General features: G+C 34.4%; 4 protein-coding genes across 7 annotated transcripts; 3 read left to right on the forward strand and 1 right to left on the reverse strand.

The window, feature by feature from the left end:
* The first annotated feature begins 4261 nt into the window (after positions 1–4261).
* On the forward strand, positions 4262–10342 carry LOC21389506. 3 transcript variants are annotated; one of them, XM_010088528.2, is made up of 13 exons: positions 4262–4596; positions 5354–5420; positions 6033–6139; positions 6324–6392; positions 6500–6554; positions 6721–6768; positions 6892–7046; positions 7565–7803; positions 7898–8012; positions 8463–8591; positions 8692–8845; positions 9443–9537; positions 9990–10342. In XM_010088528.2, the coding sequence occupies exons 1-13, from the start codon at positions 4375–4377 to the stop codon at positions 10170–10172; spliced, it is 1638 nt and encodes a 545-aa protein (XP_010086830.2). In that variant the 5' UTR covers positions 4262–4374; the 3' UTR covers positions 10173–10342. The 3 variants fall into 3 exon arrangements, with proteins under 3 accessions (XP_010086830.2, XP_024033105.1, XP_024033112.1); XM_024177337.1 differs by having other exon boundaries at positions 7922–8012; XM_024177344.1 differs by lacking the exons at positions 6033–6139; positions 6324–6392.
* A 2266-nt stretch (positions 10343–12608) lies between these two features.
* On the forward strand, positions 12609–17643 carry LOC21389507 (V-type proton ATPase subunit B2). The gene is made up of 15 exons (XM_024177347.1): positions 12609–12708; positions 13436–13516; positions 13747–13802; positions 13926–14024; positions 14268–14327; positions 14465–14576; positions 14685–14893; positions 15221–15349; positions 15498–15635; positions 15906–16056; positions 16148–16230; positions 16534–16581; positions 16681–16734; positions 16819–16902; positions 17001–17643. Exons 2-15 carry the CDS (start codon positions 13459–13461, stop codon positions 17184–17186), a joined length of 1467 nt encoding a protein of 488 aa, XP_024033115.1. The 5' UTR covers positions 12609–12708; positions 13436–13458; the 3' UTR covers positions 17187–17643.
* A 637-nt stretch (positions 17644–18280) lies between these two features.
* On the reverse strand, positions 18281–22271 carry LOC21389508. Its single transcript, XM_024177279.1, has 8 exons — positions 21677–22271; positions 21320–21435; positions 20940–21119; positions 20317–20394; positions 20035–20234; positions 19436–19851; positions 19166–19350; positions 18281–19080 (listed from the first exon to the last, which is right to left on the reverse strand). Exons 2-8 carry the CDS (start codon positions 21399–21401, stop codon positions 18659–18661), a joined length of 1563 nt encoding a protein of 520 aa, XP_024033047.1. The 5' UTR covers positions 21402–21435; positions 21677–22271; the 3' UTR covers positions 18281–18658.
* A 517-nt stretch (positions 22272–22788) lies between these two features.
* Positions 22789–24841, forward strand: LOC21389509 (chromatin-remodeling complex subunit ies6). Of its 2 annotated transcripts, XM_024161143.1 has the most exons (4): positions 22789–22945; positions 23056–23245; positions 23824–23891; positions 24583–24841. In XM_024161143.1, the coding sequence occupies exons 2-4, from the start codon at positions 23071–23073 to the stop codon at positions 24712–24714; spliced, it is 375 nt and encodes a 124-aa protein (XP_024016911.1). In that variant the 5' UTR covers positions 22789–22945; positions 23056–23070; the 3' UTR covers positions 24715–24841. The 2 variants fall into 2 exon arrangements, with proteins under 2 accessions (XP_024016911.1, XP_024016915.1); XM_024161147.1 differs by lacking the exon at positions 22789–22945 and having other exon boundaries at positions 22953–23245.
* Positions 24842–25625: the final 784 nt, after the last annotated feature.

A 25625-nucleotide genomic window follows, 5' to 3' on the forward strand; every position in this document is an offset into this window, starting at 1 on the left:
TGAAGGATTAATTTGGTGTGGGGTAAGTCTTTCCTTGGATGTGAGCCGTCCGATGTGCACTTTTTTTTTTTTTTTTGCTAATCTGATGTGCACGTAATTTTGTCATATAACATAATATTATACTAATGTTGACCATATCAAAAAAATAATAATAATAAAATAAAATATTTTACAAATAAAAAATAATTATAAATAATTATAATTATTATTATGTAACTTTGTAGCATAATACGTGATAACGTTAGAAAATTGTAGTATGTAGCTTTTTTTTCAACTTAAGAAGTTTTAAGACGTTAGAAGTAAATAACAAATTTACAACGTAAATAATTTATTCTCTTAATAAAATAAATTATTACTCCAAGTAAAGTAGATAGTTAGGGCTTGTTCTTTTGAGTGAAAAACTCAAAAAAAGGTAACTCGAGTTATAATTTTATTCGAGTTCATATTCTTTTAAGTTTAAATTCGAATTTAAACTAGAGTTCAAACTCGAGTTTATGACTAAAACTCGAGTTCAAGTTTCCCTTTCAACTCGAGTTCAAAAACTCGAACTCAAATTAATGAACAATATTTTTTCTATTCTTAAAAATGCTATAACTTTTTCGTTTTAATTCTGATTGAGATGATTTTTTTTCTATGCGTTGACAACGAAAAGACGAATAAAACCCGACCCATATATCATATTAAAATTTTTCATCAGCATTGAGTTTTTATTAAAATACTATCTAAATACAAATTCAAGTTTTGACTCACTCAAACACAAACTCAAAAAGATTATTATCTCAAACCATAACTCAAATGTATACAACCAAACACAAACTCAAGTTACAAGTTCAACTCAAGTTATAACTCAAATTCAATTTAAGAATTATACTCAAGTTAAACTCCAAAAGAACAAGCCCTAAATATGGTATTTACTTTCAATATTTTAAAAACTACTATCGAAGTGAAAAATGGTTATTTCCTCTGATAAAGTTTAAAAAATCTATTTTCTCTAATTTGTTATTCCTAAATATTTTTAAGAATAAAAATATTTGGTGATTACTCAAAATATGTTTTCAGTTAAAAAAACCATTCATCTTAGGGTTTTTAACTTTCTCTCTCCACACGAATTAGAGAAAAAAGAGAGTGAACGACGGCTGGCGTTCTAGGGTTGCCTTTGGGCGTGTCACCAGGCTCCTGGCCATAAACTTTGTCTTTCAGCTTGCCTCGTTATGAGCTTCTCATTAGTGGTGACAGTGTATGGTGTGGTGGCTCCGTTTGTGTAGATCTAAACCAGTCTGTAACTTGGAAGCCAAATGGATGGGCTTCATTTCCATGTGAGTTTATCGTTTGGTGACTCAGATCTCTTGGCCGATTATCTGCCTTGACGACCCATTGGCCGGTTGCCCTTCACTTGAGGCTTCTAACGGCAGTGGTCGGAGGTTTTTTATGTTCTTTTGATGTAATTTTCATGTTTGTAATAAGGGCGGTGGTTTCTTCACTCGACCCTCGCTTATTTTGCTATTTGTTGTTAGTTTTTGGTAATTGGTTTAAGGCCATTTGTATGTCTCCTGGTAGGGTTGTCTTAATCTGGCTATAATTTTTTTATGCCGTGTAGATTTCACTCTTTGTGGGGTTTGGAGATCTGTCCCTCTAGCGCTCAAAAGCGTATCTCGATAGGAGGGGTTTCTTTAATTCGAGCTTTAAGCATGCTCGTTGTTAGTGCGGCCGAGGTGTTCTTCAAATTTTGGGCCTCAAACGTGCGTCTATCCTTCTAATGAGTCATTAACATTGTACCAAGATGACAATTTTCCTATAAAAAAAGAATCAATATATTTCAATTTTACTATTATAAATATGTTAAGTTGTACTTTTTAAGTGAGGTTTTCCTATTTGTGAGCTTGTGGATTGCTATAACAATGTTATTAGTATTGGTACAACCCATTGATGTTCAACATTACAAATACTGCCGACACTAAGAAGTCTACATAGAGTTCCATTATTATTATTTTTAAATTAAATGTGGTGTTAAACACTACTAATATTTCCACACATTTTTCCAAATTCTTATTAGCATTGCTATTGTACCGGTAATAGATTATGATAGACATTATTAAAGTGTGGATCTCAAAAATAAGACATATATTAATAGGTAATAGAAAGGCCACGCTAGAGTACGCTGGTAATGTCCCCAAATGCTCTTATTTGGATTATAAGACAATTTGGATTGTGGGGGAATTTTTGCCAAAATTACTGCCTTTAGTACGAGTTAGTTTCATTTTTGGAAAAAGAAAAAATTATTGATTTTATACGACAATGTGCACTTTCAACGTTGCTGTTTCAATTTAATTTCTTCAAACAAATTATATAACGATATGACATTGTTTACCGCACTTTAACTTATAAAGAATAATTGGTGAATACTAAACTTAATCGTAGCTACAGTCACTATAATAGTTGAATAAGATGTGTTGAATAAGTAGAAGAGAAATTAAATATTATCAAATTAAATAATTAATAAAAGAAAAGGAGAAAGTGACTGTTGAGTTATATAACGAAATGGAATTACAAGTCTATTAAAAGCAACTTATCGTGTGACAGTGGGATTACTCAGCTTAAGAATCTTATAAGAATGGTTCCAAAACGTAAGTGTGCATAAATAACATCTTTAACCAAGATGTTTCTATCAAAAAGTTTGGTTACTTTGGTAAATGTGAGCTTGATTATAATAATGAAATATAAAATACCAAAACAAGATTGGTGACATTGGTCCCAAACGAGGTTCAATTACCAATCCCGTTCAGCAAGATAATCCAAACTTCAAATATCGCGTTACAGAAACTCAACTAATTAAGGGGGGAAAAGGATAATTTCTCAATAGTTTAGTAACTATAATTAGATAAATAGATTGTATAATAATAGAAAATGTCTAATTTTGCAAAAATTAGATTTATTGAGTATTTTGTATATGGATAGGACATATTTTTTTATCATCACATTATAATCGTATTAAACTATTAATTTACTAAAATTTGACGGTCCATTCGTATAACACTTTTTTTTTTATTTACCACATGAGAATATGATATTTAAGTGCAAAATATGTATCATCACACTAGTGGCAAACAATGGGTGCGTTTAAAACTCATTTCGAAATGATTTTATTTTTTTTGTATGAAAATGAAAATGAAAACGTTTTTAATCTCAGACATAAATCATTTTTAAAAAACGTTTGGTAATTTTATCAAGAGATTATTTTCAATATAAAAAAATCTATTAATGTCTATTTCTCTCTCTCTTTGCTCGAGAGAAGAGAAAACGGAAATAAAAAGTAAAAACGACTAAAAGTCGTTTTCCATTCTCTTCCATTTTATACTAAACTAAAAAATTGATTTTATTTTCGTTTTTTATCTTTAATTGTGTCAAACGCCGTTTCTCTCATATTTTTATTTTTTTTTTCTCAAAAAATATAAAAAATAAAAACAAAAACAACTCTAAACACAGTCAATGTTTTATTATTATTATTATTATTAAAGGTATAGTAGTAAACAATTTCAATAACTTTCTTTCGGTTTACCAATTTCCATCACCTAAATCCCGTATATATCTCAACTTTCTGTATAAATGATTAGACATATAGCAGAGATAATAACATGAAAAATAATGTTTGGATACAACTCAAATCTCAATGTTTTATGTACTAATTGATTTAATATGTAAATTGTTATTTTTATATTTATAAGTATTTAAAATATTATTATGTTAATTAATAATAAAAAATTATATTTATTAATAAAAAAATAATAACTCACATATTATATTAATTAATATAAAAAAATAATAGAGATTTAAGTTGGCCACCTAACACTTCTCCGACGTATAAAAATACATATGTTTTTTACTGAGATTTCTTTCAATTTTGCGTTTCCATCACTGTTGAGATATTCACATACCTTGGGAAGGATATCGAACGGCTGAGATTACTGACACTAACAAGCTTTCATGATCAAACGTGGGATAAGATCAAAGTCTGATATGAAATTGACACGTGCGCCTAATATAGACAGAGAGCCATAATTTTCACTATCATTGGAGGGACAGGCAGTTTGAAAGCCATCGACGTGCCACTTTCACGACCAGGAGTTTCGAAACGCGCCAAATCCAAAGAAACGACCAAAGCAGAAATAGAAAAAACCAAAAAAAAAAAAAAAAAACTTTGACGCAAAAACTTTCAAAGCCAATACTTTTTTTTTTTTGGCTTTATTTTTGTTTTTTGGGGGATAATAATGAACCTGGTGGATATTAATTGGTCCGACTGTTTAAGCTAAAAAGCCTGAAAAAGCAGAGCAATCAGAGGGAATAGCTTTAGCGTGTAACTGTTAATTTAATAAGCTTATGATGTCGTTGGCTATTAGTTGGAGGCTGACAGTAGTGTCAGTCCCACTGAGCAAACGACGTTGTTCCAGCAGATATGGAAGTGGCCGGTTTCGCTGCTCAGCTGAAGCTGATTTGTCAGACCACAGTAATGGAGGAGAAAGCATCGAGAGGAGGAAGAAGGTGGTTGTCGTTGGCTCTGGCTGGGCTGGCCTCGGAGCAGCTCACCACCTCTGCAACCAGGTCTTATCGGTTCTCCAACTCTTTTGATCCCTTTTCTGACTTTTTTTCGTATGTCCGTATAGTTACATGGTTTCTACGGGTGTATAACGTTCAGGCCCATTTGGTAAATATGTTTGAACTTAGAATTATGATTTTGCTCCGGTGTTTTTCTCTTATTAAGGTCCGTTCACTTCACCCACTCGAGTTTAGAATTTAAGTTTTACTACAGTAAAAAGTTCTCAGAAACAATCACATCTAACTTTTTTGTTACAGTAAAAAACTCTCAGATAAAATTACATATCAATTCAAATTATAAACTTAAATCAGCGAAATGAACGGACCATAAAAATTTAAATTTAAAAATTTCTCATCAATAATTTTCTCGCATAGTTCTGCTAATGAATCAGAATCACTTATTTAAACATGTGAACACGTGTGCTTACTTTCTTTTAGTGAAAAATTCAATAAATATAGTCCAAACAAATGTAATATTGAGTGTTGTATAAATGCTGCGTACACGTGATGTTACACGAGTATGCACAAATAGTTATATTTGTCACTTTGTACAACATATTTATAGGAGGGTATTTGAAATTTTATGAATAAAAATCAAACTTTCAAAATTCTGAATTGGGGCGCGTGGTGTAATCATTGGTGATAATCATAAGTAGTCAGGTGGTTCTACGTTTGAACTTCTGTGATTGCACTTTCTAAGTTGTCAGGTTTTTGTGAACGGACGAAGATGAGTGAAATTTAAGTTGTTGGAATTCTTTCTCAGGAATTTGATGTCACGGTTCTTGAAGGCGATAATGGTTTTGGTGGTGTGGAAGATGTTGGTAATCGAGGTAATGTTAAAGCAGTTTAGTTTACTTTTCACCTTTTTGGATTTGCTGGTTCCTGGTTGCATTCTTTTGTGTTATGTAATTTGTGAAGAATGAGGATTCTCCATATATCACTCATGTTTTATAGACACCTTGCTGATTTAGCTGGCTCAACTTTTGTGATGGAAATTCTAGGAGTTAATCCAAATAATTAATGAAATACTTACCTAACCACCAATGAGGTGATGCAGCAATTACAATGCTTTTCTTTATTCTTCTCTGGCTGTCGAGGTCGGGAAGGGTTCAAAGTTTGATACTCTATATTATAAGGTTTGGCGCTAGGCTTTTGGTGCTGAGAGTGAAATTGCGCCCATCTTTTAAAGAATTAGGTTAGATCACTTTCCATTCTATTGGTGAGCTCTGAGATTTCTACTATAGATGAAGGCAATTATGGGGACCGGATGGCACGAACGATCCTTTTTTATCAGGAAAAGAAAAACCCCCCAACATTGTTATATTACCACTAGCTCTAATGACTAATATGTGGATGATGTATGCACGTCTGTTGATGTTTGAACTGATCAAAGTTTTCTTCCATAAGCTTATTAATTTTTCAAATTCCACAATTTTCTTCAGGATATTGGTATCCCTACAAGAACATCTTTAGCCTTGTTGATGAGCTAGGCATCAAACCATTCACCAACTGGACAAAATCTGCTCAATATTCCGAATACGGATTGGAGGTATAGTTCAGACCTAGGTTCAATATTGTTGATGCAATAGGTTCCTAGAGTCTTTCAATGCCAATGGCTTTTCCTCTTATCCCTTAGAAGTATTTCTACTGACCATAAAAAAGGTTCCTACTTCCTAGGATTCAGTTTGAGGATTCAAAATTTGTTCACAGAGACAGTCTGATTAACTCTGCAGGTTGAGTTTCCAATATTCCAAGACCTGCCTCAGTTGCCAAGTCCTTTAGGAACTTTATTCTTTACCCAAGTATGTTTTGCTTGCATCCTTATGTTTCATTGCTTATATTTCTGCTGCAAATAAATGAAATCTTATTGCAGCCTTGTGTTGATCAATAATCTTTACATGGTGTGCAGTTTTTTCAGCTCCCAGTAGCCGATAGATTTACATCACTCCCCTTAATGGCTGCAGGTAAATACTCGCCGATAAATTCGAAATAACATAATCACCACCATTATAATGACAAGAGAAGCATTTAGGATTAACTTTAGGAGATTTTATCCATCATTTTTTGCATTGAGAAGAAGAGTATGTCCTTCTAAGATGTACCCTTTTTTCTTTTTTTGGTCCTTCACAGCTATCGACTTTGACAACACAGATACGGCATGGAGAAAATACGATTCAAGTAAGGATTTCTATTGCTGGTGTCCATTTCCACCATAACTAGATTAGTAGTTACATGCATATGATAGTTAATGAATAGAAAGATGAGTAATTAGTGTCTTATGTGGAAATTATTCAATCGTAGTTACTGCGAGGGAGCTTTTCAAGCAGTTTGGGAGCTCAGAAAGGCTGTATAAGAATGTGATTGGTCCATTGCTTCAAGTTGGTCTGTTTGCTCCACCAGAACAATGTAGTGCTGCTGCAACTCTGGGAATGCTATACTACATCCTTGCTCATCAGGTCTTTATTGAGTCCATCAGTTTCTTTCTAGAAAACATGGAAATTTGGGCAAAGTATTGTGAAGCCTAGCCTTAGGATAGATTAATGATACAACCTGAGCTGAATGGTGATTATAAATGTTGACATTGACTCATTAACAGTGACATATGGGAAGTTCTCTCCGCCTATGTAATAAACAAAACGAGTAAAAAAAAAAAAAAGGCATTTAGGAGGTGTGAAAACATAAGAAAATATTCATGGGTTTCTTGTCAAATTACTTTTTGGATGGAATGGTATACACTGTTGCCAAATTCTATTCCTTAGATTGAAAACTGTTGAGTAAAGTTTTCTTTCTACAATGGATAAAGACCAACTGGAACTGCAGCTTTCGCTATACTTAACGAGAAATCGAGCAAAGAAACAAAAATGGACAGAAGAAATGAATCTGTAGTTTGTGTGCTTCCATTGAGTAGTGCTTTTTTTTTCGTGTGTTTTTCCTCATAGCCAATATTTTTTTTCCCTTTTTCGGGTGGATACAGAAAGATTTTGATATGCTATGGTGCCGAGGGACAGTTAGAGAAAAGATTTTCGAGCCATGGATAGACTCCATGAAGACTAAAGGTTGTGAATTTATAGAGGGAAGGAAAGTAACCGGTGTCTCCGTCAATGAGGAGACAGGCTATGTTTCAGCAGTAACTTGTGGCACAGAGACATATAATGCTGATGCAGTTATTTTGGCTGTTGGAATCTCCACACTTCAAGATCTTATCAAAAGCAGGTATATCATTTCACAGTTGAGCATTCTTCACTCACCATAACAGTTTGTAGAGTCCTAAAAGTCAACCCTCTTTTTTACATCCCTTTCCAACCAGAGTTGACTTTGGAATCATGTATAGTGCAGTGCTATGTGCAAGAGAGGAGTTCCTCAAGGTTCTCTACTTGGATAGCATTGATGTAGTTAGTGTGAAACTTTGGCTTGATAGGAAGGTCAGTGAAAGCAAAGGAATTCCCTTCTTCTAGTTTTACATCTATTTGTTTTTCATTTTTCCTTACGAAAACACATGAAGAATTTATCAAAGTTTTGTCCGACGAAACAGGATTTGTTTGAGTACAAAATCTAATTTTGCGCATGCTTCTGGTGAGAAAATTAGTAACATAATGATGTATCAGAGATGAAGATTTCAAGTTTAAACCCATGTAATTAAAAGTTTTAAATTGTCACCGTATGTTGAGTCTCCAACACTTTTGGGCTTATCATCAAATATTTTTGTGTCGTGCCTTCTGCTAATGTTGACTCACAAGATTGCATATTATCTACCCCACGTATGAAAGAGGAGTACTAGAGAACAAAATCTAATATTCGCCCACCTCCAAAAGCTCAGTAACAAACCTGCTTCCTTGTTTCGCAGCTAATTCCTTGTTGACCTCCTTTAACAGGTTAACATTCCATACGCAAACAATGCTTGCTCGGGATTCGACGATTCCTTCGGATGGACTTTCTTTCACTTGAACGCAATTCATGACGAGCACAAAGACGGTCCAGTAACAGTGTTGCAGGCTGATTTTGTGAGTATCTGAATCCCTGAACACCCCACTAAAGCGTTACAAATTTGCTTGAAAAGGTATTATCTTATCTCATCATTGTCTCAAATGTCTTGTTACACAGTATTATGCCAATGAGTTGTTGCCGCAGAAGGACGAGTATATAGTTGCAAAAGCAATGTCATACCTCTCAAAGTGTGTCAAAAACTTGGTGAATGTTGCAGTCACGGAAAATGAGATTAAAAGATTTCCGAAATCCTTGACTCACTTCTTTCCCGGTATTTTTCTTGAAGAGTTTGTTGTGACACAAGTTTGGAAGCAAATTTTTACGTACTTGCATGTCATGATCGGTTAGATCTACAAAATTTCTTAATCGATCTCTTAGCTGCACCTCAAAATAATTAGCAGTAGACAAAAATAACTAGATACAGAAGTTAAAACCAAAATGGAATTGAATATTTAAGAAGCTATCACGTCCTTTTCACTGTTTGAATTATGATTCAACCTTTTTGTTACAGTATTTTTTCTCATACAAATTTAAATTCCGGCTCAAATTTTCCTATTGAACCTGCAAAAAAGAACGGGTATTTGCACGAATGAACATGTAACTAAAATTGCAATAGGTGTCAAAGTTTTGGGACGGCCAGGTCGTCTTTTTGTTTCTAAATTTTATCCTTTTTAAATTTTAATTCGTTTTTTACACCAATCAACTCCCTTTTGAAGATGTTCTTGCACTTTGCTTCAAAGAATAAACAAATCAATAGACAAAGTTCTTGCACTTTTCACAGAATATGTTGCACTAGTTTGTGTGAGGCACTACTGCTTTGTGTCTTTCCTTTTTTTTTTAAATTTTTTATAACTCTTCTTTTTCTTAGGTTCATACAAGTACATGTTGCGGGGGTCAACATCTTTCCCAAACCTGTTCATGGCCGGAGACTGGATTATAAACCGACATGGTTCGTGGGCACAGGTAATTAGAATTTTAAACATAACATTGTATTGGATTGGATTTTTCTATTTATAAATGTTAAAATAGCATTGCAACGCTAAATTTTGACAGATTAATTTGGCACATGCAATGGAGATATTCTAAACCTTGAGAGTACAAATGACACTAAATTTCTTTAAGGAAAAAAAAAAAAAAAACAGTATCAGAATTATAGGGAGCTTATATTCATGTGACTGGTAAAGTGGTATGGTATTAATACCTTACCAATAATTCTTAAAAGTTAGCCATTTTGACAGGGAGTTCTTTTTATTGGCGGATGTACCATTCAAATTAATTTTTTAACTGTTAAATTTAATTAAAATTATATTAAATTAAAAAATTATACAAAACATACAATTTATAATATAAATGTAATGATTTAAAAAAAAAAACGAAACTAAAGAAAGTACTCTTTTGAACTGTTTGGTTGGCAGGAAAAGTCTTTTGTCACGGGACTTGAAGCAGCCAATCGCGTTGTGGATTGTCTGGAAGAAGGAAGCTTCGCAAAGATAATACCTGTAGAGGAAGATGAGCCTCACATTGAAGCTCTTCGGAGCCTCAACAGAAGGTTTAACGAAATTAGAGCCCAACTTCCATTGTCGGATTATTTTCTCTAAGGCCCTTAAGTTAACTAGTAATTCTGTTGTTGTATAGTTATGATTTGTCACCTTTCTTTTTTACTCCCAAAGAAAAGCACCCATGGCCGCACAGTCCTGTGATTAATAAATAAAATAAAATAGACCAAGCATGATTCATGTGAACATATATGAAAAGCACTCTGCCACTCTTTTTGGACCTCTTTTTCAGCTTATAGTTTATTATTATTTTTTCACGTTTCTTATTGTTAGATTTAGTTAAAATCACCTTAAAATAAAATAAAAAATCAAGATAAATAATTTCTATATGGATTTAAATGTTGCAATATATATATATATATATATCTATATATATCAGTAGTGATTTTTAAGGTCTTGCAATGGAAATCCTTTTTTTTTGTTGTTGTCATATTTTCTATCTCGGCCATTCACCAAAAAAAAAAAAAATAAAAAAAATAAAATAAAAAACTTCTTTTGCCCAAGAAAATTGTGGAAAATGGAAAAACAAAATTCCAAAATGGCAAAAAAGTGGATTTCTGTAGGAGGTTATAATTTCTGAAAGCAACAAATAACATTTGACTTCTGAATGATTATTGTTGAATGATACCGATGTTGTGTGCATCATGGGCACCTTTGTCTATTATTATTATTTTTCTCTTTTGATGCTTAAAAGCTCCCCTTGTTCCGTTTCACTTTACAAATACTCAAAAGTCGAAACTCTCCCTTTCACTCGGTAAGGTTAACAAATAACCGCCTTACTTACCAAAAAAAAAAAAAAAAAAAGTTAACAAATAACCAAATTTCAGATTTTGTCTAAAATTCTAGGTGAAATAAGTTAAAATTTTAGTAAAACGTGGAGACAATTCCAAAATTGTACATGAGATTTTTAGTACGATTGACGTTACTCGCCTGAATGGATAGTTTTCTTCATTTCTTGTTTAGAATTGATTGACTGAAAATGCACTAACTTGTTAAACATGAAAATATATATGGAGCATAAAGGTCAATAACGGGCTTTACTCATTGCTCTCAGATTCAAACTGATTATCAATTCTTAGCCAGTTAGCTGCATTATTTCCTCCACTAGTTTTATTCAGGGACCTTTTCATTTGCTATTAATAATAAGTATTATAATGAGATATTTTAAGATGCACGAGTTCAATTTCCTCAATCATAAATGTGGTCGTTGGGCTAGCATGGGAACTTTTTACATGTATTTAGAGAGTGACACTAACGTGATTATCACTTATGCGACTGATTATTAACGAAGGTGACTTGTTAAATTTATACTATTATTAACAATAAAAATATTGTAACTAATGTTCTGAGTGTGGAAAAAATGCTAAGCGAAATTATATGGAAATAGAGCATTATTTTCACTCTTTTTTTTTTCAAAAAAAAAAAAAAACTTTTAAACTCAGTAGATTAAACCACATTTCAAATTCTTAAAAAATAAATTGTTAAAAAAGGTTAGTTTTGTAAATTGGCCAAGAATAAGTGTTACGACAACAAAGAATTAAAAAAGGTTAGTTATGTCCAATTTCGTTACTTTTTGGAAACTTTTTCGGATTAATTTTGCATTTAGTCTCATAACTGCGTCACTTTACTCCCGATTTTTACTCTGTTCTCTTAAACTTCATTCCGTTAAGTTCATGAAGACACAGTGGTGCATTTTGAAAGTTGGAAAGCCTACGGCTCCGTTTATTTCGCTGGTTTGAGTTTAGAATTTGAGTTTTGTTATAATAAAAAGCTCTCACAAACAGTTACATCTAATTTTTTTACTATAGTAAAAAGCTCTCATATAAAATCATATATCAACTCGAATTAAAAATTCGAATCGGCGAACTAAACGAGCCCGTAATGATGCATTATCAAAGTTGGGGGGGCCAAAGTGATGAAGTTTCGGAAGGAGGGGACAAATATAGAATTAATTGGAAGAAAGCCATAAACATAAAAATAATCCAAATGGTATCTCCAACTCACCCGTGAGGCCGTAACGGTGACATCAAAACCTGGCCCAATCCACATGCTCATATCTCCGCCAATCTTAGCGAAATGGGGAAGTTTTCATTCCACACTCTACACCCCTTATCATCTGATAAAAAGTGAACCTGCTTTTCTTACCAATAATATCTCGGCACGCAAGTTGCTGAACTTTTAACGAACCAATCATTGGACCCCACAAATTGGACGTATCTACACTAGACAGCTGCCTTTTGTCGTTTCTCGTATATATTGTCTCTTTTCCATTCCAAACCCCTGTTTTCTTTTTATTTTTGTTTTCTTCCCCAAAGAAAAAAGTAATAAAAAAATCATTATTCATTACCCCTATTCGATTGATGGGACTATAATTACCAATTTACCACCTCCAAATTTACAAAAGTAATAATTCCATCATATATACATAATTATAAAAATATTTTGGGTAGATAATTATTTATTTATATTTTTCAGTTTTTGGTCCATTGGATCTCTCCTCCGTTTATTATTATTCGTTTCTGCACTCTCTGCTTCGTCGTCTCTCTCTTCCCTCTTCCTGTTCAGATCGAGAAGAAAGGTATGCTTTTCAGATCGTACCGATTTCTTCGTCTCTCCATCGTAATTCCTTTTAATTTCAATTTCGATTTCTCTGATCGGCGAACTCTCTGATCGGAGAGCTCGGTTGCGCAAGATTTTGGCCTGTTCTTGTTCCGATAATCGATCTAAAGGTTCTGCTTTTTGGGAAGTCGGAGTCAATTTTTTCTTAAAAAGAGCATTAGGATCACTTGATTTTTGAGTTTTGCTGATTATCGGAGATTTGAAATTTGTGAGTTTTCTAGTTTTTGATTTTGGGGAAATGTTTGGTTGCCGAGAAAATTGGGGGGAAAGTGGAACTGTGATATGGAAAATTAAAGCTTTGATTGATCTGTTTAGGAAGTATCTGAGTCTACTTTAAGTGTTTGGACAAGCTGAGATGGTCAAAATATGCTTTTTTCCGCTTTCCTGCCAGTTTGCTTCATTTTCGAAGTTCGAATGATTTTGGTTCAAGCAAAATTTTAAAATTCCTATATTCCTAAATCCATATAATTGGATTTTTTTGGTTAGGCGTACTGTTATATGTGTGATCTGAATCTTCTCTGGATTAGTTTAAGTCGTTTGACATTTGTGATTTGACTGCTAGGGATTGCTGCCTATAGAAACTGGTTCCAAATAGTTTGGAGTTACTGTGTATGTTCTTTATGGCATATATTAGTGTAATCTAATAAGCTAGTTTTTATTCTTATTACTTTATTTTTGTTTTGTAGGCTTTATTGGTGAAAGCACAAAAATGGGTGTTGCACAAAACAACATCGACACAGATGAGGGAACTTTGGAGGTTGGCATTGGTAAGTCGAATTCTGATCCACTGTATTTGGGGATGGTGTTTTGTGAAGTGATAGGGGGTATCTGACTTTTCTCTAGGGATCGTACTTGAAACTTTTATAAATTAACAGTGAATTGTCGCCACATGTTTAGACCGAAAAAAAAAGAAAGAAAACATTTGACATTTCGTTGAGTGGAGCTCAGCTAATGGATCGATGTTGATAATTTTTTTTTTTATCCTTTTGCCTTGCAGAATATAGAACTGTCTCCGGTGTTGCTGGACCCTTGGTTATCCTTGAAAAAGTTAAGGTATGGTATTCGGCTCTCTCATGCATCCACTGCCACATTTGGAGGCTTGTTAATCTTCGCAATCAGGATGGTTTGTCTCCTTTCATAATGTGAAGACTCATGCATTGTTTCTAACTGTTCCAGGGACCAAAATATCAGGAGATTGTTAACATTCGTTTGGGAGATGGAACAACTCGACGTGGTCAAGTCCTTGAAGTAGATGGTGAGAAAGCTGTTGTTCAGGTATTGTTGTTCAATCTCTTCATTATTTGGCATTCTTGTATGGATAAATAATCATTAAATTAGGACAAGTATAATATTATTATTGTCGAACTGTGTGAATTTGTTCTAAAGAGCAATCCAATTTAGGGAATATGTTTCAGTTAATCAAGTGATTAATTGCACCACTTGGTGTAACTCCATATGTTTTTTCCCTCTTTGTTGTGACGATATTGTCAACATTGAATGCATCTTTTTTTTATCCAGGTTTTTGAAGGAACATCTGGAATTGACAATAAATTTACCACCGTGCAATTTACCGGGGAGGTATAAAACCAATTCTTGTAGCATATTGTTTGTTAACCGAGGAAGGATAACAAGTGCTAGAGTATACTTTTTTAGCTTCTCTATCATCTTTATTAGAGAAAATTTTGATCCCCTCTTGTCCTGGCCATCTTTTTCAGGTTTTAAAAACTCCAGTCTCATTGGACATGCTTGGACGCATTTTTAATGGTTCTGGAAAACCAATTGATAATGGCCCTCCTATTTTGCCCGAGGCTTACTTGGATATATCTGGTGAGTTATCAGTGTGAAAACCATCTAGTTAAATGAGATATATATTAGTATTACTCTAGACCATAGATATTTTTTTAACATCCTTCCCTTTGTTATTGTCACCCCTAGGGAGTTCTATCAATCCCAGTGAGAGAACATATCCTGAAGAAATGATTCAGACAGGGATTTCTACCATCGATGTGATGAACTCCATTGCTAGAGGACAAAAGATCCCACTTTTCTCTGCTGCCGGTCTTCCCCATAGTGAAATTGCTGCTCAGATTTGTCGTCAGGCTGGTTTGGTCAAGCGGCTGGAGAAATCTGATAATCTTCTTGAGGTGCAGTTGAGAATTCGTTTTTAAAAGTCAAGTAACCATCTTAGAATTTGCTAGATATTCATAGACCCCCTTAAATAATAGACCATGCAGAATAAATATTCTCTTCATTGAGTCAAGTGCAATTTTCATGTATTAGATATTACAAGAATCAATGTAGTCCTATTTTGTTCAAAACCATTCCACACTTAATGATGGTACTTATGCATAGAACTATTTCTGAAATTGTGCTATGGGCAGTTGATAATTGGTGTGTGGTGTACTGTACCATCTTTGTTTGTTGATATATTATCTGTTAGGTAATTACTGTTATACTCCGTAAATTTACAGGATCAAGAAGAGGACAACTTTGCTATTGTTTTTGCTGCTATGGGTGTCAACATGGAAACTGCACAATTTTTCAAACGTGATTTTGAGGAAAATGGCTCAATGGAGAGAGTGACCCTTTTCCTGAATCTGGTATACTGTGAAACCAAATTATAGAAAACGTTTATAATATTTCTGTTCGCAAGTCATTCAACCTATGCAGGACTATGTTGCTTATTTATCACACGCTGTACAAATGTGATTGATCCTAAGCCCCGTTCTCTGTCATGCTCTTCTACAGGCAAATGACCCTACAATTGAACGTATTATCACCCCTCGTATTGCTCTTACAACTGCTGAGTATTTGGCATATGAATGTGGGAAGCACGTTCTTGTCATCCTTACGGATATGAGTTCTTATGCTGACACTCTTCGTGAGGTAAAGTAAACATGACTCATTTTAAAAATGGCTGTTGTACCGAGTGTTGGAACAATAAAATGCATGAGTTTTACGTAACAGTTTTCAGCATTTTTTTACGTAACAAGGATATAGTACTGATTGCCCGTGGATATTTAAGATATATGCTCAAAGCTCATAGGAGTTGCAATAACAAGTACAAACTCAAAGTTTTGCTTTTCTGTAAGTCGAGAACAACGCATAACTCGTACCACAGTTTCTGTGACACAAAATATTTGATTGCTACTTCAGGTGTCTGCTGCTAGGGAAGAAGTGCCTGGTAGGCGTGGGTATCCTGGCTATATGTATACCGATCTTGCGACCATCTATGAACGTGCAGGACGAATTGAAGGGAGAAAAGGTTCCATCACACAGATTCCGATCTTAACTATGCCAAATGATGGTATGCAATACCGAATATTACTATCTCATGATTAATCCAGTTTCGCTTTTGCGGTCGTACATTGGCTGAGGTCGACCTCTTATTTGGTTAGATATTACGCATCCGACTCCCGATCTTACTGGATATATTACGGAGGGGCAGATATATATTGACAGGCAACTCCACAATAGACAGGCAAGTTTATTAAATTCTTGCACTTTTGAAATTATATATGGCTGTCTTGGAAATAGTCACATACCATGAACGAAACTGCAGAAAATATGTGCTACCTCATATTTAAATTTTTCATCATGTTGAACTTTGCATTGTTTATCAATATAATTTATCATTTTTCAGTTTTATCTGTTTATCAAATTTCATGGCAGTGCTTGATTTGTTTAGAAGAAACCTGTGTTTGTTCAAAGGACACGGTATAGGTTTACGGACAGCATTAAATGTTTTTGCTCATCTAATCATCGATTTCTTTGAAATGAGCAGATATACCCACCAATCAATGTCCTGCCATCCCTATCTCGTCTGATGAAGGTAACTATAATACTTGCATGACTCTATTTATATTGTGAAATCATTTTCAGAGGATAAAAAGATTTTCGTATAAGTACTAACTTCTGGTCATAACTGCAGAGTGCCATTGGTGAGGGAATGACCCGCAGGGATCACGCCGATGTATCCAACCAGGTTTGATGGAATAGTTATACCATTGCACTTTAGCTCTAAACTCTTTACTTAAAGTCGTCTAATGCTTTTTGTCCTTTATTTCAGCTTTATGCAAACTATGCTATTGGTAAGGATGTCCAGGCAATGAAAGCTGTGGTGGGAGAAGAAGCACTTTCTTCTGAGGATCTGGTATCTTTCATTTCCCTTGTTCTCCTACTACTTTCTTTCTTTCAAAGACCACCTTAAAAGAGAATTATTGACCTTAACTCTTATGATTTAAAACACAGCTATACCTGGAGTTCTTGGACAAATTTGAGAGGAAGTTTGTGGCCCAAGGAGCCTACGACACAAGGAACATCTTCCAGTCCCTTGATTTGGCTTGGACACTGCTTCGCATATTCCCCCGAGAGCTTCTCCACCGTATTCCTGCAAAGACCCTTGACCAGTACTACAGCCGAGATGCAGCTAACTGATGGACCCAAAATCATGAAATAGACACAATTCTGCTTCCTGATTAGCTGCGGATGAGCTCTGCGATTTATTTATTTATTTGTTTTCCATTAGTAGATTGCAATCTCCCTTTTTATCCAGTATAAAAATAATAAGAGGCCATGGTCCAGTTGAGTCTCCACAAGCTTGTTGGCTAAGTCGAATTGACACCAAGATTCTTTATGTGCGGACATTTTAGATGCTGTAATTCTTGTATTTTCTATTCTCGTCCGTTTGTGTTAACCCCAGTTTGGTTTTGGGCGTGGCTTTTTTTATGCTTCCGTGGAGTTTCAGGAACTTTTTGAAGGCATTATTTGTAGAGCCTTGTTGCCATATATGCTGCCCCTTTGGTCATATTATTTATATCTTGTAATTTGAGACGTTTTGGATCCTTAATATCGTCGGGAAAAGTGTTATTTAATAGTTCGTAGTGTCTCCATACTCCACAGGATCGTTATGTGGTAATAAATGTTTGATGTACAAGATGTTTGGTTTTGATCTTTTCATAAACTCTCATTCGAAATGCTTGCTGATTACATGTGAACAGACTCTTGAGAGAGCTGCTTGGTAGCGCAAGGAAAAGAGATGGGATTATTGGAAGGATTTTGAGACTCCGCTTGTTTGGTAGGAGGAAAAAAGAGGAAGGGGGAGGAATTGAGTGAGGGACTTCAATTCCTTAGAACTTCAATTTAGAGGATGTTTAGTAGAGGAATTTGTTCTCTGATTCGAATTATGATTCGTAGTTCATTACAGTATTTTTTCTCACAAAAAATTTACGTAAATTAAAAATGATTTGAATCACACGATTTGAATCCTCCAATTAAACGTCTTTTTAATCTTTCCATGAATAATTCACTTGCCTACGAGATAAACTAGCACCCTTTTTTTTTTTTTGGATGGAAGACAACTTTTACTTATTCCACCCTTTTTCCGCCGATTTTGAGTTACAATTGCAATAATCACATGACACATTATTTCCCAAGATTCCGCATTTTTTTTTCTTTTGAATTACAATTGCAATATATATATATATTTTTTTTTAAAAATTACAATCATTACGCAGAATGAACACCAGCCATGAAATGATGCTGCCCTTTTTTCATTCCCAAACCAATAATAAGCACTTACAAGTTGCAACTTCCATATTTTCTTATTCTTAAAAAAAAAAAAAAAAAAAACAAACGAACAAAATCTACAAACGTGTTAACAGATGCCAAATAAACTCATTCCCTCTATTTTTTTCTTTTTTTTCGCTTCACCCTTCAGTCCATAGTCATACAGGAGGTTTCTGGCAGTTTCAGTCTCCGAGTTCCTCAACTTGACATCCCGTCTCTCCATTGTCGTCTTAACTCAGAACAAACATCTCTAGCCTTCTTCTCAGAGACGATAAATGAAACATTGAAGAAATTCTCAAGAAAAAGTTAATATGCATTAACCAGGAGGAAAAAATTGAACCTCAGCCAGCTTTGGATGTTCTTACTACATAGGGCAAGACAACTGCATCAAGATTCCCGGGATACGGAGTCCACAAGCCTAATCCTCCCCTGCTCTCTAACAAATTATCCTTGCTCCCGCTAGCTTGGTCCCAATCCTTACCCTTGTTCGAAATCTTTGCATTCCCCTTGAGCTGATCCCAACTCGTTACCCACTCTATCCTAGAAGAATGCTCCCTTATGTGCGGATGCAACACAAACAGGGAATTGTACTCGCAATTCGGAAACATAAAGAACTCAAACAAACCCTTTAGCCTGTACACCACATAACCGAAACTCAGTTGGTCTCTTGGAGTGAAGAGGTCGACCTCGTTGAACCACAAACAGCTAAACAGATTACTCATCGCGGTATGTTCCCGTATGATGATCGCTCCCTCTGGCACATCTACGTTGTTTGAATTCCCATCAATTCATGAAAAAACTATAGGTCAACAAATTGAAGAATTTGAAACGTAATTTCCTTTGCTTACCACTAACTGTTTTCTTCATTGGACTCCACGGTTCCATTCCCTCATAAAGGTAGATTTTCATTTGGAGATCAATAAGAGGTCGAGCATAGCGCTTCCTTCGCTTGTTTGCATCAGCCTCTTCATATATACTATGATGGTGCTTATGCTGAGCAATGGCAAACGTATGCTTCCCACGCCATAAGTATCTGCAAGTTGAAAAATATATTCTTTAGCTAACTCCTCACAGATACAAAATCCATAAAGAAAAGAGGGAGAGAAATATTGTCTTACCTTTCTAGAATTAGCAGTGGATCAACTATTAGCTCCATCTTCCCATCAATCCAAATGCTGTACTGTGCTTCAGGGAACAGTCGGTGGGTTAATATTTTGGGAACCTTCCCGTTCCTTCTTGGCTCATCATAAGGCGGATGCTTCAGTGGAATGAGACGCCAAATACCAACCCATTTCCCCCCATCTTTGTCCTCTGTAATGGTAACATTTTCCTTTATAAATTTGAGAGATATCTCATCCACCACCATAAGGAAACAAAATAACTTTTTCGAACGGAGACTTAGATTTGAAGGCTGATGCGGAACATCGTATCCATCAAAAATTCCTGAGGCAACCACAAATCTGCATTTCTTGACATGTTTGATATCTACGGCAGACATTTCAGCGCCACCATCTTTAATAAATCCACAATGGACCTAAGGAAAAACACAAAGTAAACAAAATCAACTAAATTGATTTAAAAATGCAAAAGCAACAATTTTCAATAAATAAGGAAGTGTCGTTCTCTTTTTGTTGACAATTTAAGATTTAAGATAATAATTAAATCACCAACATAGGCAAAGGAGAAAATATAAGAATAACGGATAATTTAGTCTTACCTTCATTGCTGGTTTTAGCTTGAAGCTCTCCTCTCTTTGCTTCCAGCTTTTATGTCCTCCAAACAGTGGAATATTCTGAGATCCATTGTTAGAAATCTCATCCTCCATAACATAGGATAAATTTTTGACAATTTTTTCAGGAGTTCTTCCCTCTGGAATAACAATTTTCTCAGGGTCATCCGCCACGGGAATTGGACAGCCTAAATTATAAGCACCACCTATTACTTATAGTATTTGGAAAGATATAGAGATTTGGAAGACAAAATATTGTTACGGTCTTACGGTGTTGAGGTGGTGGTTTTGGTACAAGCCCTATTGTGCTCCACATTGTGAAAACCTTGCTATCTTTGTTACAAATCGCTGCAAAGTCAATCACAAAATATTTCTAAAATCATACAGTGAACAAAACAAAACCAATTTTGAATCTATGACCTTTGTAGCCTCAACACCAACATGATAATTATTCATCACCAGTATGTAACGTAACAAATAATGCTAATGATCCCAACTTTTTAATACCAACAGACATGGCATATGAGTTGTCATTTTTTTAAAAACGGCATATGAGTTGTCATTTTTTTAGAAACGCCGGCTCCAGGATATTACATATCTGGGACCAAGAGTGCAGGGTCGGGACCCATCTTTGCAAAGCAAGAACGAGGCCAAGATGCAACAAAACCGCACTCGTATTGATAGGTGTTCTAAGAATTACCACATCCAGTGATATTAAAAAGTTCCATCTACCAATAGAAAGATAAGAATTCATAGTCACTTGAGTTGGTACCAAAAAGTTGAGATACTCAGGCACTACTTTGGCACTTATCAACAACTAAATGGAAGGTTGAGAAATGAGAACCATATGCACTTAAACCAGGTCATTATACAAAGTCATACACTAAAGATACCTGAGAGGAATGAAATAGAAGATTGGCAGGACCAGATGTGAAACAAAGATGCAAAAAGTATTAGTAACATCCACAAGATTCCCCCAACGAGAAACAACCTAACGAAGCCCTTCTTCCAAACAATCTTGAGGGGGTAATCCTGGTGCAGCTTTGCCGGAGAGAAAAGCCCACCTTCAACATCTGCCACCACCATTATCATCAACACATTGGCTAGCTTAGTCGCATTTCTTGTGCTAAATCAACAATACCCAGCTCCCCAAATAACCAAAAGAGAATGAAAAATACAATAAAAACTTCAAATCTCTTTCACGTTTTTCTTTTCAAATCTGCTTCTCTTTTTTTTCCCCTTCTTGAAAAAAGAAAAAAAAAAAACTTCTTACCATTAGAATGTGTGTTTTGATTACTCCGCTCGCCTCTACGGTTTGTGCGTAAAGACACGGAACGTTGAGCCTCTTTCTCCATTGTTACTCACTATTGAGTTCTCATTACTACACAACTTTACAAAAAAAAAAAAAAAAAAAAAAAAAAAAAAAAAAAAAAAAAAACACAAAATAAAAACAAAGCAATAAGATTTTGATTATTATTTGATGAGCAAAGGTGGAAATTAAGCGAATGCAAGAAATTCCAGATCTGGGTCGCTCGTAATTTGATCAAAATGCTTGAACTGTTGGTTGGAAATTGAACATTATGAGAAATTTGGAGTACAAAAAGAAAAAAATCTGATGAGAAGGACTTACGGAATGGGGATGGAGGTGGATCGTTTACACGCAAATCAGAGTTCTTCCAAGTTTCAACAGTGGAGGAAATAGAGCAAAACGAACCAGGAAACCATGCGGCGCGTTTGGAATCAGTTTTGAAAACGTTTTTCAAGGAACAAAAAATAGAAACGATCTGAAGACTACGTTTGGAGCGGCATCCATCCAAAATCAAAACTGAAAACGTTTTTCTCTTTCTCCCAAAATCTCACACTTTCTCAAAACGATTAAAACTCGTTTTCATTTTCCTATTTTCATTTTCTAAACGTTGAGCTTCTCGGTCTAAATGCGCTGGAGGTTTTCTCCTCCCTCTTAGTTGATAATCGGTGGATCCGGACGGAGTCTGGAATTGAACGACGACGTTCTGAGGTTGCCAACTTGACGCCGCCGCGGTGACCGGTTCCTTTCCGATTAGCGGCGCTGGAAGCAATGGAAGACGGCGGAGCTTCTTCACCGGAGCATATGGAGAGTGGTGATGAGTGAGGGGGTTTCGTTGGTTTCAAAGAGGGAGAGTTGGGAAGAAAGGCAAAAGGAAAGTGAGAGTGATGGGGATGGATGGTGGGTTCAACAAGGAAGAGAAGAGCGTGAAGATATTTTTTTTTTGGGAGACAAATGAATTTTTAACATTTATTTTATTTATTTATGTAAATGTAAATAAAAATAAAAACTTGTCAGTGAAAAGACTCTTTTACCACTAAAGTGTCTTCCAATTTCCTTTTCGCTCACAAAGAGCAAACGACACCGGAAATTGGGAATCCTCATTGAAATTGATTTTAAAATAAATTTATTTTTAATAAAAAGTAAAATTGAGATTATTTTAAAATTATTTTTAATTAATTTTTAAAAAAATTATTTTGAACATAATAAAAAATAAAATCATATTTAATAATTAATATATTATAATATAAATATTAAAAAATAAAAATAAATAAACTTTTTAAATTATTTTTTAATTCATTTAAAACATTATTAAAATTATTTTCGTTTTTATTTTTATTTTTAAAATATTTACTAAATAAGCTCCGTTTTGTTTTTATTTTCCTTTTTTCTCGAAATATGTTAAAACGATTTTAAAAAAGTTTCAAGCACGCATTTAAAGACGAAAGTATTTTCTCTGTAGAAACCAAAAAAAAAAAACATTTTGCGAAGAAATAAGAAATCGCTTCTGAATCTCTGGTCTCATTCCGAAACGAAAAAGTCCCTCGGTTTTTTCATATCCAACATTGCCGAATTAGGGTTTATATAGTCTTGGTGAGAGTGCCTTTTCTTGTCTTTGTTTATGTTTTGTTTGATAAAGAGAATTGCTTTTGTTTCTGCTTCTGGTTTGGGCGTTTGAATGGAGTAATTCGCTATTTATTTAGAATTAGAGGTCGAAAATGGAAGCAGAAGTGATCCAAGCGGAGCTGGTGTTGCCGACTCACCTGAGTTTCAAGAAAATCCAAATGTACGAGAAGTATCCCAAAGGCCAGTCCAGAGGCAGGCACTGGAAACACCTCAAGCAGATCATCCAAGCTGAAAATTACCAGAATTACCCTCCTGATGAACCCAATTGTATGTCATATATATATATATATATATATATATCTGTGTGTGTGTTTTCTTTTTTTTGTTTGGGCTCTAATTTTAAAATAATGCAAAAAGTTCAAGGGTTAGAATACCGTGTTGACGAAAGGAATCAATTTTGTTTGTTTGATAGATTGTGGATTGTAACAATGTGAATGAAATAATTTCCTCATCAACATTAAATCAGGAGATTTTCATCGAGTTTTTTTAAATTCCCGTATTTTCTTAATTTGATATAATTTTTATGTGTCTTATTGGCATAATTTTTCGAAAAATTAACTTCAACCTCTAGATTGGAGGACTTATCATATGCTTGGGATGTGTTTAATTTAGAATGGAAGGTATTTGTCAGATTTACTAATGTAAACCAAAGTCGATATTTTTCGGAAATGCTTATTGAGAATGCTTTTCCATAGGTTGATACCTGATGTTTCTTTGTTTGTCTCATTACTGTTCATGGTAAACCTTACTGTTTTTTAGAATGTTTGTTATTATTCCTTCTTTTTTTTTTCTCTCTATAAAGCTGTTTTAAGTTTTGAGCCATTGATGTTGTTATTGTTTTGCAGATGTTAACATTGAGTCGCCTCCTTCTATGCATCCTTGCAAAAAAATTTGTGACATTACAGGATATGAGGTATGGCTCTCTTTACAAGATTGGTTACCAGTGATGTTCTTGTCTGCCAAAACTTCTATCATTGTCGATGTTATCTAGAGAAATTGTTTGTGTTCGTTTCGATTGTCAAATTGATGAGAATTTACTTTGGATTAAGGCATTCTCAAGTTTTTATGACAAAGTAACCAATTTGTTTTTAACCCTTTTCTATGTTGAACTTTTCTTGTGAAGGCCTGCTTTCAGTTTAGATTCTTACCCCTTCTTCCCCAAATTACATAATTTTTTTTTTCCGGTTCCTGCGTAATGAAGGGGGTTAACTAAAGATTTGAATTGATTTCTTTCAAGCATGGAAATTGGTGAATGATTGATTAAAATGATAGGCCATATTTTGTTTTCTGCATCTTTTCTTGTATCAACTGTTACGGAACCTAATCACGCCATGTCAACCTGATCTGCATTTTTTATTAGCTATGTTTCTGATCTGGTTGTCAGATGATTGGTGAGTAACTTAGAAGCATAATAAGTACTCTTTTGCTGGAAGTATTTGTTTTCTGGAAAAACAAGACTTATGAATTTGGCTATCATTGCTTGTTATGAGAAGCTGGCAACTTTAGTGGTTCTTATTGATACTTTAAACAATGTGCTGTAGTGTACTAATATCCTTCGCCAAATTTATCAGGCTTCAATTGAGACTCTTTATATGCACTTGCAGGCACCTTACTCCGATCCCAGGACGAATCTCCGCTACGCAAATGCTGAGGTCTTCAAAATCATAAGATCACTTCCGAATGAATATGTGCAGAGATATCTGGCTGTGAGGAATGCTGCCGTGGTTCTAAAGTAAATTTCCTAGTTTCTGCAGACTACAGAGTTTCACACTATTGCTGTTATTACAATTGTTTTCTCTTTCAATGGGTTATAGTTTAAGATTGGTAAGCTTGCTTTGAATGAAATATTGTTTATTGCTCTTTGCACAATGAGTTCAGGAATATGATATAGGCCGCATCAGAATTTGAAATACGCAAACGACATGTAGTTTGCGGCATAAACGACAGCAAATTGTGAAAAGATAAACAGTATGTCGTTTTCGCATAAATCATGATGTTTGGTAGAGGGATTCGTTCCCGGATTCGAATCATAATTCGTGATTCGTTATAATATTTTCTCTCATAAAAAGTACACGTAAATTGAAAATGATTCAAATTATATGGTTTGAATCCTCCAACCAAACGTCCTGTAAATATTACAAAGATCGAAAAAGAAAAAACCACAAATATCGGCTGCAGCCTGCAAAGTTCAGCAAATACGACATATTCTTTGTTCGTCTTAAATAATAGCAACATTTTCAAACGACACCAAACTTTTAAGATAAATAATTACATTCATTTTCGTTTCACAGTGAAATGACGAGGAATGCAGGTGTCAGACAATTTGTGCTTTTCAATTAAAAGACAACAACAAATCTGATGACTTCGTTTTCTCAATCGTTTTAACTTAAAACTTCAATTGAGATCAAGCTTTTAAACAAAAAAACTAACATTTCATTTTTCTACTCAAATGACAATTCTTGAATTTTTAATTATAAAAATTCTCACTGTCTCCTTTAAATTTTAAATTGCTCTCACTCATTTTATTCTGTTATAATTTTTATTAAAAATAGATAAAAAAAGAAAATAATACAGTTACGTGATACGTGATTTTTTTATTTAAGTTTTTATTAAAAACAAACAAATAAAAATTATATGTTTACACTTA

The sequence above is a fragment of the Morus notabilis genome, unplaced genomic scaffold (genome assembly GCF_000414095.1).
Source record: "Morus notabilis unplaced genomic scaffold, ASM41409v2 Scaffold2025, whole genome shotgun sequence".
NCBI lineage: Eukaryota > Viridiplantae > Streptophyta > Magnoliopsida > Rosales > Moraceae > Morus > Morus notabilis.